Genomic DNA, 19,032 nt, shown 5'->3' with positions numbered 1-19,032 from the left:
ACGTATCATATCATCTCTATGGACATTGCATGAAAGGAGCTTATCTGACATGAGACTACATTCTGTTTTCTAGTTTCCTTATGCCAGACAGTTACAAAGGTGGGCCAACACAGAGCTGTTGTACTGGCTTTGCACTGCCTAGGAAGCCCCCTTATTCCTTGATTATTAGATCTATCTGATAGAAAAGATAATTGAGACCTATTTCATGATACTCTTTTAAAATTACCATAAACGGTCTAGTTCATCTCTGAGAACGCCACTAAACTCAGGGGAGCTGAACTAAACTTTAGTTTGGTTCTCTTTGATCGCTTCCTCCACCTCAGGAAAAATTAAGTTAGTCCTTTGCAGAACTAATTCTGAATTGTTTTTCAGATGAACTCTCATAAAAAAAGCTTTAAATGAAATTGGGTCAAGTGGCTTGGAAGCTTCTCAGTCCATTATCTTGGACTTTGGATGATAAAAGCAAATACAGCAACAGTCACAATGCCTCAGACTAGATCAACACTGCCAAGAGCAGGATTTGAGTACATCTTTAGGGGAGGATTTTAGTATCTTCTTCAACTCAGAAATCATAAACATTTTTCATTTGGGCTCTCTTATGAAAACCTTCCTAATTCTGTACAGGCTATAATTCAGCAAAAAGCAGGTAGCGCACAATGTTTGTTTTTAATTATACAAAACCCAATCACTTGATGCCCATCCCTTCCATTTGTTTATTTTCTCCCCATCTGTTAGATCTCTAATCATACATGTAGAGTGCAAGTTCTCTGGACCTGGAATTGATTATTTATAAAATGCCTCATGCTGATCACCTCTACAGTGCACATGATCACTGGGTTATGGATCACCATTCCCTGTCTGGGCACTCTCCATAAGCACTGTGTAGGAGGACTAGGTGCATAGCTCAAGGTTTTAGATTCTATATTCCAGGGCACAAAATCTAGCTATGCTTTACATCTATGTCCTTTCCTGATTCTAGCTCTATATCCTTTTGTTAAGGAGTACAGGTGAGCTATCTGTAAAAGTAATAGTGATAACCAAAAGTGACAGTTCTACTCTAGGGTGGATACAGAAGCACCTTATTCATTGTGCTCCAAGAGTAGTCATTAATGACTCACTGTACAGCTGGGATGTATAACTGACCCCACCTAGATCTGGTACTGTGTAATATCTTTGTTACATTACTTGAAGGATAGGATCAAGTGCATACTTAATACATTTGCAGATGACATGTGGTGTAACAGGCACTTTGGAGTATAGGATTAGGATTGAAAATGACCTTGATAAACTAGAAAAATGGTCCAAGACTAATCAAATGAAATTCAGTAAGTACAAATACAAAGTCATGCCCTTAGGACAGCAAAAAAAACCCCCACACATAAAAACACAAATTGGAGAATGACTGGCTAAGCTACAGTGGGCACATCTCCACATGCAATTAATGCAGCTGGAGTTTATTGTTCCTAGGCACCATGCTTGCACATGTGCCTGGGACTGCAGCACATTGAGCTGGGGCGGAGCAGCCCCAGTTGGCAGAGGGCTCTGGGGGTTAGCTTGCCTGCCTGGGGCTGCTCCAACCCAGCTCAATGTGCTGTCGAAGGGCTGGCTGGGGCACAAGGGTGCTTCAGTGCAGGACTAGCTAGCAGGCAGCCCCTGTACTAAAGGTCCCTCATGCCTCAGCCAGCCCCATCAGTGTCTATACCTGTACTGTGGTGGAACTAAGTAGTCAGTTCTGCAGTAAACTTCTCATGTAGAAGTGCCCAGTAGTGCAGAATTGGAAAGAGCATGACAAAGAGGAACACAAATGATTAGAGGTCTAAGAAATCTGGCATACAAGAAAGGTTGGGAAAGTTAGATTATTTGGCCTAGGGAGAAAAGAGTGAAAGAGTCTTTGTTAAGCCTTCAGGTACATGAAGGGAGTTTATAAAGACAATAGCAATACACTATTCTCACTGGCCACAGAGGACAAGACAAGTAATGGTCCTAAACTGCAACAAGAGAAATTTAAGTTTGATATTAAAAAGAACATTTTAACCAAGGGGGTGCTTAAGCATTAGAATAGATAATCAAGAGAGTTGTATAGGCCTCATCTCTGGAAGTTTTAAAAAGCAGGTTAGACACATTTTTAGCTTGACTGGGTTAGCCCTCCAGGATCCTGCCTTGAGGCGAGCTAGTCCAGCCCCCTGCTAAGGTTCCAGCCCTGCTTATCTATGAGTCTATGATTCTACGTAAGGTTTTAAAATATTCCAATTAAAACCCACTGAGGTCCTAAACCCTTTTTTTCTTTTTGGAAAATGAGGCTTTTGGAAGGAAACTCACCCTATTTCAACATATATTTTTTTCAAGCCAAAAGCTATAATATCCTGTAGCTAAATTTATGCGTGTTAGTCTAACTTAATGAGTACAACATTATAAGAATATTATTGAAACTGTGAAAACTAGTTTAACTGTCAGTACTGAAGGAGGGGATAGGAAAGGATTATTTTCCAAACTGAAGTCCATATTTTAGTATTATTCATTTGGCTGTTTTAAAATTCTAAAGCTTTGCTCCCTCCACAGATGTGACAGTGATACCTTCAAATCCCATTTTACTGATTTGTATACAGATGACAAATTCAAAAGGCACTTCCATGGGATCTTTCACTGGACAGCTCAACAGGCTACAAATAGCAATTAATCCTCATAATAGCTCTGTGTTAACCAGAAAAACCAACACGTGGGGTAGTTAAGTAACTTACACAAGGTTCTACAGCAAGTCACTGGCCAGCCAGGAGTAAATCTCAGCTCTCTAGGCTCAAGGTTACACAAAAACACTTATACAGATAGGTTAGAAATAAAAATGAATTTACCAAGGTATACATTACTAGCAGTTTTCCAAGGTGACTGATATAGGCATATATATACTGGTTCCATGCTTTAGTTTGCCACTTGATATTAAATTAACCTCCCCCTGCTTACAACACATAAAGAAAGTGAGGGTTTAAAAACTCAGAGCAGTGAATATGTTTCTGCTGTAGACTGTCATCAGGTTATTCACCAGTTAGGGGTAGCACCTTGTTGCTGTCACAGTTTTATTGAAGTAGTTCCTATTCTCACTTTTGTTCCCTAGCAATCACACATTTTGGGGTAGAGGGAAGCGCACAGAAATATTGATTACATCAAGACTTCCCAAGGGTTGTTTATTTAACACTGTGTGTGCATATGTGTGTGTGTGTGCGCGCATGTGTGTGTGCGTGTGGTGGGGGTTGCCCTCCATTTACTGAGGCAGGCTTCTTTGTGTTTTATTGTGATTTTTTAAAGAAGCCTTTATTAAATGGGTGGAAAATTGGATTTACGAAACTAGCTTTGAATGTCAATGTCTTCCACAGAGCAATCAAATATGTTGCTGACATGTCACAGTTATACACAGCATTAACATCTGAAAATGGGATTTTGAAGGATGCAATAATGGTTCTGTATCCATAATAGATTCACCCCAAGGTGCACTCATGCATCTATTGTATGTAGGTGGTTTTTAAGCTGATTTACATGTACAAAAAAGTCAACTTAGAAAAAGAACAATTCCACCGTAATTTGCTGTGATTTGTGCAAAGGCAATTATAGGTGAGGGAAAAAGTGTTAACCATTTAAACTGCTACATCTGATATCCTCAACCATATGAAACAGAGTAGTGTTAATAGATGGTTAATACTGCACAGGCTAAACCTCTTGAGGCTTTCAGGAAAGGAAACTAAAGTGTTAAAGTATAAAGCAAATGGTACATACAGTCTCCAAAACCTATAGAGGCCAAACATACAAATTAAAGGAAATTCCAACCCTGTGGATCCCAAACCAGGAGATGTTCACTAGCATATAAAATCATAGGAAAGCTGGGTTGGAAGAAACCTTAGGGCTAAGTACAGATCATCAAAAAGACCAAGGCTGAATTGATTCAATCTTTGCAGGTTAGTCTAAGCTGAGTAGACTGAACTGATAAGCAAATGAACAGACATTCACTTCTGATTGTGGAAATGCAGCCACATGCCTGCAGTGCCTCAGGCTAGTAGCCAGGGGGTGCTAGATCACACCTCCCTGCTCAGCTGGAGCAGACAGCTTGGGCCAAGACTAGCCTGACCACTCTGCAAGGGGGGGTAGGGAGTAGGAGAAGGGGTTTGCAGCGGAAGTGTAAAGCATCCTGGGATGCTGGGAGACTGAGTTAACTTGAATCTGGAGGAGCTCTGGGACAAAAGTTCTTAAATTGTTTACAGAGATTTTGAAAGCAGTTTATATGTTCTAAACTTCTGTTGAGTTACAGATTTGAACTGGTTTCCAATCACTTATACGGGTTTATATATAATTTCTGTCCCTAACCTAGAGGTCCTCTGATCCAACCTTCTGCTCTAGGCAGGATCATTTTATCAAAACAACTACCAGGCACAATGCCTGAAACATCAAAAAACACCCATTCCTTTGTCACAGATAACACAGGGGGACAAGAACACTGTCAATCTGCCACCACAAGGACAGGAGTAGTTTGCATAAGCCTATGGTGGCACATTAACATCCAGCCATTGCACAAGAAATGGGCAGCATAAAAGAGATCAATCAAACAAAAAGCACTAGGGAAAGTGCATCTGCTCGATGACATCCCTGCCCAGTGAAATCATATTCGCAAAGTAATACCCTGATGTGCCTTCCACAAGCTTGGCAGAGTAGAAAATCATGCTGTTCTGGCCCTCTTATCTCTTTCCTTTCCCTTCCCTTCATTGGTTACAATTTATTTTGACATTTTTCTTCCTCCTAAAAAGAAAGAGCAATAGGCAATTGTACTAAAAAAGATAATGGAAGCTTAAAGACCACACGTCAACCAAATTCTGTTATGCATTCTAATTAAAATCTATCATCCAATGAGCCCATTCATATACTGGAAGAATTTTCACAAATTTTTCAAACTAACTAGAGGATTCAAATAAATGGTTCTTACCATAATGTGTATGATGGCTGCAAAAAACCCCTTGATCACAACAGTTTCCCTACAAAGGACCTATAAGCATTACTTAATGAAAGAAGATTTTGTATTTTTCTAAAATAGTGACATATTTTACAGTTGTTAAAAACAATATAGCTTTATCCGATAGTAAGGACAATTGATGGAAATGTGATTCTCTTGACACACTGTGGAAATGCATATGAAGGATTTTTTATTAAAGATCATTCCTGTAGAGTTTGAACTCAATACCTTTGGAAATGTATAAATGATGCTCATTGTGCATATAAGGTTAGAGAGTGTACAATTAAACGCCATGAGAACTTGTGGCTGTTAAATGAATTTACTTGCTGTTATAGAAGTATATAAGGCTACAAAGTAAACATATAATAGATAAGACAGACTTTAAAAGAAAACGCACTTTCTTAGCTCATGTCAAGATTTTGCCTATAGTGTGGACATATCACATAATTCTTCCATAACTGCTTTCCTTTTCTGTAAAACTGATTCAGTAGTACCTGCACTAGTGCAGTAAATGTAATTTGAAAATGTAAGTATAACTTATTAAAACACTTATCATTTCAGGAAATTTCACATTTTAGAAATGTGGCACTCTCAAATCAGGACAACCTCAAACTCTGAAAGTGTTTTGTAAAACAAATTACTCTACATTTGTTTCTTCTTGTGCTTATTGAAATGTTTCATTTCAAATTAGACATTTTAATCTTACTGAAACATGTCGATAATTTATTGTGAAAATGTCGATAATAATCAATATACATTTAGTTTTTGTTGAATCAGTATTTTCTGACACAAAACTGTTCTGTCAGAGAAAAAAGGCCATTTGTTCTTTATAACTTCTCCTTTATAGTCAATCGAAACTGTCTCAGATAAATGCCTTTGGGGATCATTTCTTCTGTATTTTGCCTTAGCCTGGAAGTGACTACTTCTGGAAGGTTTGTCCAAATAGTTGTTTAGCTGGAGTTCAGAAATGTGGGAGGGCTCAGGTGGAAAGAAGAGGGAACTACCACACACTTTGCCTACATATGCAGACAATCCTAGTTAAGAAATGTTATCAACACTGATCACGTTGATAATGATAATGATTTTTAGAATTTTGTATTTTTTTAAAAATCAGTATTTTAACACAGTAGAGAGGAATAAAATGAAAACTATATTGCTTCCTTCAGTATCATTCTAGAAAGCTTCCAGATGGGTTAACTATACAACAGAATGGATTGAGAGATGGGACTAACGACTTGGGTTTTCAAGAACTGTAGGAAGAGACGGATAGCTACATGGGCAGTAGGGCTGTGTGAAGCTTCAGGTGCTGATTAGATTAGGAGGAGATTCAGCCTGATTTGGTGGCCAAATCCCCAAATCAAATCACGGGACCAATTAAAAGGTCTGAATTGATTTGAAGCTCTCTGAATCAATTAAAAAAATATTCAGAGAGCTTCAGCAATTCAGGCAGTCACCACTAGCTGCAGCAGGGAGCTGGACCCAGACTCCGTGCTGCTAACTAGAAGGCAGGAGAAGGGGCCATGGGGGGACCCCTGTCAGGCCCCATCCCATGCCTGTTCCCCCAGTCCTCCTGAACACTCCCTGACCCTCGCCCATTCTCCCAGCCCCATCCATGGCTGCCCTGCCCAGCCCCAACTCCCAGTGCTACCAGGTGTGTGTGGGGGTGATCCCTGCTGCCCTCCACTGCCCTCCACTGCATGGAGGGCTCTGCCATGAGCCCCCAACCCTGTCTACTCTTGCAGCACCCCCCCATGGCTGCCTTACATGCCCTGGCCCTTTAAAAAAACAACAACACACTCACTGGCTGCTACAGCAGCCTCAGGGCTTCTGGGGGCTTGTGGCAGAGCTCCCCGCACTGTGTGGGGCAGTGGGAGGGCAGTGTAGGTAGCCCTCCTTGCTGGACAAGAGCCGGTGAGTCCAAGGTTATTTTGTTCTCTGTTTTTAAAGGGCCTGGAGCTGGGGCGGATGGCACAGCATGGGGTGGGGTGGGAGATCGGGTGCGGGTCGGGGGCTCATGGTAGAGCTCCCCACATGGCATGGGGCATTGGGGCGTAGCAGGGATTGACCCCTGCTGGGCAGGAGCCAGTGAGTGCAGGCTTTTTTTCCCCAAAGAGCCGGGTACTGGGGCGGGCGGGGCAGTCATTAAGAGCAGGCGAGGGATGGGGTCTGTGTGATTCGGAAATTCAGCAGTCAAATCTCTTAATCAGATTTGGCCAAATTGACTTGGGACATTGATTCAAATCACCAAATCGAATCACTGTCTCCCAAGTTGGCTGGATCCATACTAGCTGCTTGTCATAGGCCTAATGGGCAGCTCTAGGGTTTTTAAAACAGGGGTGTAGATGGTGTGGTGCATGATCACATACAATGCAATGCATATTTTCCTCCAGTTAAAAAGAAACTAGAAGTTTAACTAATATGATAGTGTCCTATATTATATTAGGGCTATATTATTCAGTTCAAGATCAAAGCACAAATAAAAATATCTTTATTGAAATGAGCATTAATTTGCTATACCATATATTAGGTATAATCCCTCCCCCAACAAACTAGGAAAAAACAATCAAAAGATGCTGTTTCATTAGTCCTGTAGTAATTAAAATTAAATGTATATCCTTTTTTTAGATTCATAAAACAAAAATCTAGCTTTTCTTGAGTATCTTGACAGTGCAACCACTGATTCACTGAGTTAATGTTTCTTTCCACACTCGAGTTAATGTTTTTAGCTAGTGCTGTGAAACAGGAACTACATCACCAGAAGGAGCTAACAGACAGAAGAACTGCAGAGGAAAGAACAGTTTGATTAGTGGAACATCAAGACTATTAAAAAGGAGAGAGGATTGTTGTGGAATGACGTTTAGAAAGAATCAGATAGATTATACTAAGCCATGAAGTCAAATGAGTCCAGAATAGAAATGCTGGGGCCACTGTCAGGCAGTTGGTTTTAAAATTTGGGTGGAACAGAAATCCAACATGGGGGACCCCCCCCAAATCGGTAGCTATAAAGCTGGGAGACTCTTGTGGCTTTGCAGCACTCACAGCATAAAGAACTGTTGTGAAAGCTCTGAATTTCTGTCAAAAGCTGAACAAACAGTAATTGTCAGTTGTCTGAATAGTTCACAGAAGACAGCAGAAGAATTTTGGGCATGAGGAAACAAATCAAGGAAAAAATGAGGCTTACCATCTGGGCAGTTTTGTAAGGCTTCCTTAAGAAATTTAAGTATTAGGCACACATGGGAAGTTCTAAGATAACAGCTGTGAATGGATAAGTTGATTTACGCACGTTCAAAATGCCAGTCTTCCCATACTAGCACAGCCCCCCTAAATAAAAAAATTCAGCCATTCCACACACATGTCAATTCCTGCCCCCACTTTACTTCTCAGTCCAGTTTTTGTGAAGTGAAGCCTTACTGTTTAGCATGCGCTACAAGTTACACAGATTCCTGGTTTTAGTTAGCTGAAATAAGTAAAAATGAAACTAAATTCATAAGAGCAACACGCATTACAAAACTAATATAGACTAAAATATAACCAATGCAGAAGAGCAAAAGAAATTCACAGACGCATCATATCCACAGATTGTACTAAGTTTCATTCTCCTCACCTCTATTTTTCAAAGTGGGAATCTGTTTTATATTAAGTAACTAAACTACAAGGGCTAAAATGGTAACATAGTTTACTGTCATGCAAGGACTTTAATCCTAATACATCTGGTATCCAGCAAAAGTTTGGAGTGCAAATATTGCTGCTTCAGCAGAAAGAAAAATAAGCAAACAAAAAACCTTCAGAAAACATGGAATTGTAGTTGACTTTTTCTGATATTTTCTACTTAGCCACAGAAAGAACTGGTAGATGTTACTTTTAGCCTTGGCACAATCAACTAAAACTAGAGCTGGGAAAAGCAGATTTAGTCAGGGCCATTTTATAATAATCTTACTCCAGTCTAGCAACATTTAAATCTAACCACTGCGCAGTCATTTAGTATTTGCATGCCCAAGTACTAAATGAGTGTGCAGTAACCAGCATTACTGCACAGTAGCAACCCCACATGGCTTCCTGGTGATGCTGACTGTACAATATCTTATTACTACTGTACAATATCTCATTACTACTGTACAGCATCACATCACAGTTTGTGCCCTGCAATGCTACTGCACTGTAGTAATGAGCTCCTGCGCAGTCAGCATCTTGTGTAGACACAGCCAGAGTATACTACCGACTTCCGTGTAAAACCCTTGAAGTAACTATAGTAATCGCTAGGATTAAGTTTATTACCATCCAGCCATCAGTGAATTTAGACCTTCTTTTCTGTTCTTTATACAGACAGAGTTTATCAGTTTGATTAAAAATTTAGAGAATGGCCCTGGCAAAACATTTTTCAGTCCCTAGGTTGTTTAGAACCTCTCCCATGAATATTATTTTGATCACTTTCTAATTTATTATGTTATGACTAATAAGCTAATATCTTCTTTATATAAAAAAGTTACCCAGTTTAAAAAGAGTAGATCATGTTAAATGGATGTAAACCTATACTTTAGCTGACACTTTAATTAGTTGAGCTTATTTGGGTACTTTTCCCAAGCAAATTAAAATCATTTAGACAAAAACAAAACTGATATGGGTGTCTTCCTTAAGAATTTGAACCCAATTAATAAGACTGATTTTAAATCATTTAAGCTTTTGCATCTTTTCTCATAAATACAATGTCTAATTTACATGGTATTTAATTCTGCTCTTTAGCTTGCTGATTTTCAAATCCACAGATTGCAATATGGTCATACAAATCTATTTGGTGTAAATAGATAATGCCCTTTTGGAAATTTTCTTGTGAATGAAGCTTAGCTAGCACAAATGTTGATAAGAAACTAATAAAAGGCTGTATTCCATTGATGTAAAACATCAGTTTAGACAAATATTGGAGAATATCTTTTTAAATATTCAGCTGGATTTCCCTACTGAGTAAAAAAAATCCGTGTTTAGTATGTTATTCAGAAAGATAAAGTAGACATATTCCTGGATGTCTACTAGTGATGTACAAAGCAGGCCCTATTCGATTTGGATTTGGCCTGAATCAGGGGCAGCAATTAAATTAATTGATTCAGGTCACTGTCCCTGATTTGATTCAGCTAAATAAAAATCAGAAGATTCAATGCTGATTTGGAGAATCAGTGATTCGGCCATAAACATAGCTTTAAATGTTTTTTCTACATACCTCAAGGTACCAGCATGGCTTGTGAACACTGCAATGCTGGGGCAGATGGAGCGTCCCACAGGAGTGAGGGGGGTAGCCCTTCACATGCTTGGTGGCAAACTCAGAAGTGGACTGGAAGTACTTCCAATCCATTTCTGTACCTGCCGGGGAGTGCACAGAGGGGCCCTCCCAACCCCCCCCCCCAGCTTGGTAATTGACCACAGGGGACCCTGGGTGCCCCCCCCCGCCCAGTTGCCGAGCTGGCAGACCTACTCCCTGGAGGATCTGGACAGGGACCAGAAGTGCTTCTGGTCCATGTCTGAGTCTGCTGCCAAACATGTTAGGGAACCCCCTCACGCTCCTTTGGGACACTTCATCTGCCCCAGCATTCACGAGCTGCCTGCTACCTTGAGGTATGTAGAAAAAACATTTAAAGCTGTTTCTATGTCTGAATCTCTGAATCTTTCTGAATCTCTCCAAACCAATTTGGAGGGTTCAAATTCAATTCAGAAAGTTTAAAGTGTCCTCTGATTCTATTCGGATTTGGAGATTCGGCTGCCGAATTGGGCTGAATCGCCACCAAATTGAGTCAGCAACTGAAGCTTCACACAGCCCTAATGTCTACATCTCAGATTTTAAAAATCAGGAAAAAGATCTTGGCATGTTCTCTTTGCTGTACATTATGGTTTTATCAGTAATTGCAAATGTATATCTTGTATTGAAATTAGAACAAGCTATTACCTACATTCTGAGTTTTAATTAAAAGAAAGACAAATTCTTTACTGCACTTGTAGGTTATAGAAAGCATTCAACTGCCTATTAAGAAAGAGACAGATGGAGGCAGGTAGAACATGTAAAGCTTAATATTATAGCATAGGCTCCTGTCTGAACAATTTCAATTAATCCGATGGTGAAACACCTCTTTACTAAATAAATTTATATTCTAAAAAGAAAACTAGTTATACAGTCATTACCCAGGTAACGTCATAAGATGAGTGACAGTCCCTGTAGGTAGTACACACCCCATGCAGAAGCCCTGTCAAGTAACATGCATGCCTTAAGTCTCAATGAAGCCTTATTCTGAACATTTTTGAAAGGTCCAGATCTCATTATATGATTAATTTTTATCATCTAAGTTGAAGGTCCATGTTCCCAGACTAAATTCAGAACTAGGGAGGCTTAGACAGAGCTACAAGATCCCCACTAGCAGCAAAAGGTACAGAAATGGCATAAAAGCTGGAAAATCATATAACATAGTACAAATAAGCATTGGACTCTATAGTAAGCTTGGTGTGTGAAGGACTGGAGGAGAGGTCAATGTATTGTAATTTAAAGGAAAGGAAGCATAGCAAGCCAAAGGGCATGCAGAGATTCAAAGACAAAACTCTAGCTCACAAAAGTGATGTACCCACTGCCCAAACTCAGTACCTATTTATACATATCACCAGATGTACAATATTTTACAATACTTGCAAATCTACCTCACAGTCTGAACTTTGGAGAGAGACACAAACACTTCCTGCATGATGCATAAGAAATGCTTGTTACGCTGTTTTCCAATCTGAAAAATTAAAACAAAGTTATTGGTCCTAATTATTAAAAAAATTACTGCTGAATGGCAGGTGCTTTCGTGCAGATTTGAGATTGCTACTTGTTAAACAATGCATGCTCCGGCAATGAGAAAATAAACAAAACTTAATTAAATGCATGTAACGTCTTGAAAGACACTTGTTCAGGAGACAGCTAAGGGCAAGATCCTAGTTTGATAATGTCAGTGCAGTATGTAGTGGCAGGAGGCAGTATATTTTTCAGAAGCACTACACAAAGGGAATAAACATTAGGACTAGACATTTCAAGACTTCCATTGTCCATAACATCATCATGTGAATATTAACCTTCAATGAGCTATAATGTTTTCAGCTTCATAAAGCACTAGTGAATGCTCAGCTACTTAGAGGGTTTGATAAACTACTTCAATGGGAGCTGAGAGAGTTTAACAACAAATAATGAGGCTACATGCACTTGTTCATTTGCAGAGCTATAAAACAGTATGTTTTGGGGGTGTACACACATTCAGAGTCCCCTGTGTCAAAAATCCCTGCAAAGATGCATTCTTCCATGACGGGGTGCTATGGGACTGCTCCTTTACTCCCCCACCCTCAGAGGAATCAGCCAATGAGCACGACGGGATCAGTGCCGGGCTCTCCTGATCAGTTGTTACCACTGAACAGCTGATGATCAGGCCGCCTGAAAGCAGCAGTGGCAACAAGTGATTAAGTAGTCTTGGTTCTACGATAAATTGCAACTCTGTTCCCTGTGGGCTGTCAAGAGAGCCAAGCACTCTCCCTCCTCCTCCCTTGGAAGGGGGTAGGAGAGCAGAGCACTCTGGGAGCCTAGGAGTACATACAGACATACAACTGTTCTTACGTGCAGTGCTACAAGGGTAACGCTACAAAAAAAGCTCCTTTTTGTCACAGGAACTATTTTGTGGAGAATCTGCCATCTTTATAGCACTTAAACACTATGAACGTATGGACACTCCCTTTCTGTAGTGCTAGTAGCATGAATATAGAGCAACAAAATTAACATGGGCACATAACCATGGCCACTTACACAGTGGAGGAGTAGTTTGACAATACATTCATTTAGCATTGTTTATGAAAACAAGGATGCATCCTGAAACAAGAGACAACCTAGGTCAGCCATACTGCATGAAAGGGAACTTCTGCACCTCCTACATATGAGCTCTGCCAGTACCTGCCATGTCACCTTAGACAAGTTTGATGTCATGCTTCTGTTTCCTTTCTCATCCTTCATCTATTTTGCTTGTTTACATTGTAAGCTCTTAGTGAGCAAGGACTGTTTCGAACTTGTATACTGGCTAGTGTCCTTTAGGCATTGCTGTAATCCAGAAAATAAATGCTACTGAAAGAAGAATGACCTGCTTGTCAGTGCTGTCACAGAAAGGAAACAGAACAATACTTTGTAAACACTGAAGACAGCGAGGGAAACTGGGAATTACCTGTGCTTCTTGGAGTGAGATATAAAGTCTTAATCAATGTGTTTGGCTCTTTTTCTGCAGATCTAGATGTATTGATATATGACAGTCTATAAAGTGCATCAATTTTTAACATTTTCTTGTTCTTATTTTACTTTGTCTTTATTCTCCCCCCCCCTTTACAACAAAACAGCTGATAAGGTCAATGATGACTTCTATTCCAAACGTCGACACCTTGCAGAATTGGCTGCCAAAGGGAGCTTGCCACTCCATCCAGTGCGTATGGAAGAAGACAGAACATATGCACCTGACAATGGCACAACGAAACACAATGGGCAGAAATCCAAAATTACAAAAATTCACACACACCCCATGGCATACAACTACAAAACCTGGGACCCCAGTGACCAGTCCTTCCGACGGCAAGCATATGCAAACAAGGGTAAGCATGGCCCAGGAGAATCTATGTTAAGTAACACACTGACAACTCGGAGTCAGCAATATTTGCCCCCACAGCCGTACTTCATAACTAACAGCAAGACAGAAGTGACTGTTTGAGATTGCTCTTTCATTCCTTAAAAATCTAAAACATCAGAAAGAGGCAAAAAAAATGAAAAGAAAAGACAAGAAGGAAAGCAACTTCCATGGGGACACTCCTGGTATGCAGCCAACTGAAGGTTGAAGAGTGGGTTAATACCATTCAGCAATACCCTGAAGGTTGAATTAGAAATGCCATTTGTATTTCACACTGGAAAAATCAACTCTTGTGACTATTTTTTTTTACTTGAAACTGAAATCCATGATGAGAAGTAGCACAATTTAGAGAAACTTTATGTCTGCTTAAACCATTTACACTATGTTCCTGCCTTGAGACAGAGAGAGAAAGAGAGAGAACAATACACGGTAATACTTTGTTTTGATGAGGAATTTTGTATAAATTCTAATAATTACCAGACCTGTGAAAGCCAAGAGCAAATACCTTGGTACAAGCCCTAACGTTTATTATTGTACTTTCATACCATCACTATAGGAAGAGCAAAAAATATATATACAATAAAAGATAAAAAGACACTTTCACATGAAACCTATGAAGACTGTTACAATTAAAAGCGTATGAGAACTTTTTGGCTGGTAGAGAGTTTTGTGGGACAATAACACAAGAAGATTTTATTTCTGTTTATTTTTGGTTTGGGTTTAAAGTTTCTCGGGACCTCCAAAATAAGAAGAGACATATCATATAACAACATGAATGTTGTGAGGAAAAGAGGGTAATCAGCCCTTCCCCCTCAGTCCTCCTGTTTTTTGGGCAGATGGTAACAACTCTTACTTTGCAGACTGTCAGGACATTTTCGTCACCTAAATGTTTTGCCTATCTTCTACTGCTTCAGACTGAAAATAAATAAGTGTGGGTGGTGCCTTTACTGTATTACTATTGTTCAATGACAGTCTTGTTTCTCAGAGTGAAAACCCCTGTTCCTTTAAGCTTATTTCCTCTTGTTTTATAAAGATATTAGAAGGTTTCTGCCCTACCTAGCCCTCCCTTTGTTGTGAATGAACATTCATGTTACACTTCTGTGTAGTGGTTGCAAAGTCATACATATTTAGTTAGCCCCAACTCTCCAGGGTAAAACATTTTTCCCGCCTAAAATCCCCCATAGTCTCTCATTTTGTATTTGCTTTTAGCCACAGTAGTTCACCTTTGTAGTTCAACTAAATGTTACATGGTATATCATCTTTCTTATGTTCGACTTTGTTAGTGGTGTTCCTTCTTGGGGGTTATTTGGTAGAGGGGCTTCTGCACTAACCTCAGATATCCAAGTGGGCTAGGTCTGAGAAGAAAGTTAAAAACAAAATCCGTCAGATTCATGGTCTAGACTTACTGTAGCTCTGATGACTGGGATACCTTTGCTCATAAGAGCAAAACCACTTCATAATTTGGTGCAGTTAACATCCTGGCAGTCCTGAACCTGCAAGATAAAAACAGTGAGGTGAAACAGGGTTGTAAGAAGACTGGGTGTCAACAGGCCAGCACCAGATAGTGCAATCAGCCTTTTACTTTCATTGTGCACTAAAATCCCTGCCCTTCCCCTGGCAAATGAAGTAATTGGCTAAATCATAAACTAACCAACCCAATGCAATTGATTTTAGGCTGCCTATCAACTCTCCTTCAGATTAGTTGCAAGAAAGTATAAAGAGATGAGTGTGAGAACTGTGCTTTAAAATAAATTAGATATGTGATTTCTTACTATACTCAGCAGACTCGGGCAATATTTCTCGTTCGATTGTCTGAAGGATATGAGAGCAGAGAGGTTTAAATGAGGTTAACAGGAGAGATCCTTTATCCAACAATTGCAAGATTGATTTGCATCCTGAGGATATAGGCATCACTTCACAAGTGTGCTGCTAAATTGTATGATCATATATTTTAAGTCTATCAGAAGTAGACAAAGCCCATGGGACAAATACTTTGCACACAGTTCAGATACTCCAGTATATCTCACTTCCACTCCTTCGATCTCTATTGCTGTCATAACTGGCTGACTTAATTTGACCCTTTATGGAATGTTGCTGTTAATGCATATGCTTTAGATACACATTGCAGCTGCACTCTAATCCACACAGGTTTTGTGTAACTTGAGCATATTTTATGTGGAAATATTTTAGTAACTGTATGTTCTGTAAGTAAACCCGTGTTAATACTTGTTAACTACAGAGTTTATGATACCAATAATACTTCCTACAATAAAATGTTTGTTTGTTTTTTAAGAATGTTTATTTGTAAGCATACGTATTCACTATATTAATATGAATTTCTTACCTGGCAATAAAATTGATTCTATGTGAATCTAATCTGATGGCTCATTCATAAATTCCTACAGATAGTGCCAAACCGTATGCAACAGTCCCTTATTCAACAGCTATCACAAAGACGTAACAGAGTCTCATTAAGTCAGTGAATGTTGCCAAATAGGCTCCTTATGATTTATAATTATGCTAAGCAGGATTAAGTGAACACTTAAAAAATGTGCAGATGACACCAAGTTGGGTGGAGACGCAGACACACTGCAGGGCAGAGCTAGAATCCAAAATGACTAGGACAGACAGGAGAGATGCTCCTTGATCTAACAAATGAAATTCAACAAGGATAAGTGTAAAGTCCTGCTCTGAGGAAGTAATAATTGTATGCACAAATACAGATTGGGGAATGACTGCATGCTGGGTTATATTGACAAGAGCATGGGCAGATCAAGGATTTTGAAAGGGGGTGGGGGGAGAGTACAGATGGTGTAGCATATCTTCACATATAACACAATATTTTTTTTCCTCCAGTTAAAGAGAAGATAGATGCTTTACTAATATGCAAGCAGGGCTGCACTGCATTATTTACTTCATCATCAAAGCAAAAATTAATATAACTATTGAAATGTGCACTAATTTGGCAGATTATATAAAAGTTTAAAAAGATACAACAAACTAGGCAAACAATAGTCCAAATAGTCAAAAGACTGTCATTACCCTGGTAGCCATTATAGTTGAATGAATATCTCTTATTCAGATTCATAAAATAAAAGCTAGCTCTTCTACTCTATTCAGTGTTGCTGAGAACTTACCTGGAATCCTGAGTCCAATTTTGGGCGCCACACTTCAAGAAGAATATGGACAGATTGGAAAGAGTCAATCTGAAAGCAACAAATATGATTAGAGGCCTGGAAGGCAAGACTTGAGGAGAGGCTGAAAGAATTAGTGCTATTTATTCTGGAGAAGCAAAGACTGAGGAGGATATCATAATTGTCTTAAAATACCTGAAGGGTGATTATAGAGTGGGTGGAGATAAACTATTCTCCATGGCTGTAGGGGACAGGACTAGAAGCAAGGGCCTCAAACTCAGAAGAGGAAATGCAGGTTGGAGATTAAGAGGAATTTTTGACTCTGAGAGTGGTCAATCACTGGAACAGGCTACCTAAAGACACTATGCGATCTCCAGGTCGCACAAACACTTTGCTGGGATGATTTTGTTAGGGACAATTCTGCGTTGAGCAGGGGGCTGGACTAGATGACCTTCTAGACCTTACTTTTCTATGATACTTCAAGCCAAAAAAAAATATATTTTGGTAGTTTAGTTTTTCCTGCCATTCAATGGTATGATCTGCTGTTTAGAACAAAGTAGTTGGAATCAGGGGACACAGGTTCAATTCCTATTTTTGACATTGACTTGTGATGCAACCTGAAGCAAGTTACTTTAACAGTATAACTTACAGTTGCTAAGAAGCTGAGGCATGCTGAACAGAAAAGTTAGTGCATCATGTAATCAATGACTTAGGGAAGAGTTATCCTTTCAGTCCGTGGGAGAAACTTGTTTCACTTGGGCCCTCTTACACTGCAAAAATGGACCTGAAAATCCCCTTGTCTGTCCAGAGAAGGACAATGAAAAAAACTAGGAGACTATTTCCTAATGATGCTTTGTGAGCACTGACATAGAAGGCAGGAAGGTTTGTCAGAGTAGGCAATACAGCGCTTTGGAGATTCTTGGCAGTGCAGTGGCCCTTGAGGCAGCCTGGGGAGGTTATTGTCTAGTTCATAGCTATAGTTATGCCAGTAAACCATCATAGTGATGATGCAGTAGGAGAGTTTCTAAATGAAATGTGCTATGCCAACCAAAGCACTTTGCAAAGAGACTGCATATGCTATTGGGCTTTTATTGGGATACAAACATATGGGGAAAACATCACCCCTTAACCTTTATTATTACTAAACCAAAAATTTTTTAAGTATAAGCCAGGCCTTAATACAGGCCTGAGGCCTGTCAAAGATGTGCAAGAGATATGCTTCTTCAACCCTCAGTGGAGCCCAGAATTAGGCCACAAAGGTGTATTAAACTACCTTAGCCCTCACCCACTGTTTGGTAGTGGTTTCTGTGCTGCAGACGCATCTATACACAATATTAATACAACACAATAAACTTCAGTGCAGTTCATGCTGGAGTTTATTGTGCCTGGGACTGCATCACACTGAGCTGGGGTGGTGCAGCTCTGGCTGGCAGGGGATATGGCAGCGGGAATCAGTCTGCCAGCCCAGAGCCACTCCCCCTCAGATCAATGTACTGCAGAGGAGCTAGCTGGGGCACAAGGGTGCACTGTAGCACCCTTGTGCCCCAGCCAACCCCAGTCACCGTCTACATGTGCGTTGCAGTGACGTAAATAACTCTGCTGTAAGATAGTATGTGTGCTGGGCGGTACTATCCTATGGCAGAGTTAATTAGTTTGCTCCAGCCTAATAGATGTGCACGTGTAGATGGTGACACTTTACTGTGGAGGTAATTAGTCAACTCTGCAGTAAAGCATCTCCTGTAGATGCACCCTGCTTGTATTAATTTCTGCTGTGTTGATTGTTTCCATTTGACCTTTGCATTCTGTCTCTCATCTCCTCCTTGTGCTTCTTCCTTACTCTCATTTGTCAATTAAAAAATGTGGTCTTGAATCACTGTAGTTGTTTAACTATTCTCCTCTTCATTTCCTTCCAGATTTCTTGTTTGCATCATCTATCTATACCTACTGCACTGCCATTCCTCTACTCAGAAGTGGATCCCTAGACTCATCCTCGTTCCACCAAATCATTAATGGTGGAATGAGGATGACAAGATAAGAACCTCCTTTATGTCCTCACGCTCCCCAGACTGGATGTTCAGTAGCTCCCCACCCTAGTGGAAACTCTTTGTCCTGTCCCAACTTCCATTGCTCCTCCTCTCTCCCCCCCACCCCTCCATTTATTCTTCCTAAGATGAAAATGGTAATTTCTCCACTTCCCTCTTCTACTAACTAATGCTGCTGCACAGGACATGGTCCTTATCACTCT

General features: G+C 40.0%; 1 protein-coding gene across 1 annotated transcript in view; it reads left to right on the top strand.

Moving 5' to 3' along the window:
- SHISA9 (shisa family member 9) overlaps positions 1 to 16,024 on the top strand; it is a 320,102-nt gene extending 304,078 nt beyond the window's left edge. Inside the window, exon 4 of the mRNA XM_019540140.1 lies at positions 13,373 to 16,024. Coding sequence (XP_019395685.1) covers positions 13,373 to 13,737 — 365 coding nt within the window. The 3' untranslated portion in view covers positions 13,738 to 16,024. The remainder of the gene's footprint in view (positions 1 to 13,372) is intronic.
- The last annotated feature ends 3,008 nt before the right edge of the window (positions 16,025 to 19,032 follow it).

The sequence above is a fragment of the Crocodylus porosus genome, unplaced genomic scaffold, assembly GCF_001723895.1.
Source record: "Crocodylus porosus isolate Cpor-Errol unplaced genomic scaffold, CroPor_comp1, whole genome shotgun sequence".
NCBI lineage: Eukaryota > Metazoa > Chordata > Crocodylia > Crocodylidae > Crocodylus > Crocodylus porosus.
Note: the sequence above shows the minus strand (reverse complement) of the source record. Positions and strands in the feature narration are given on the sequence as shown.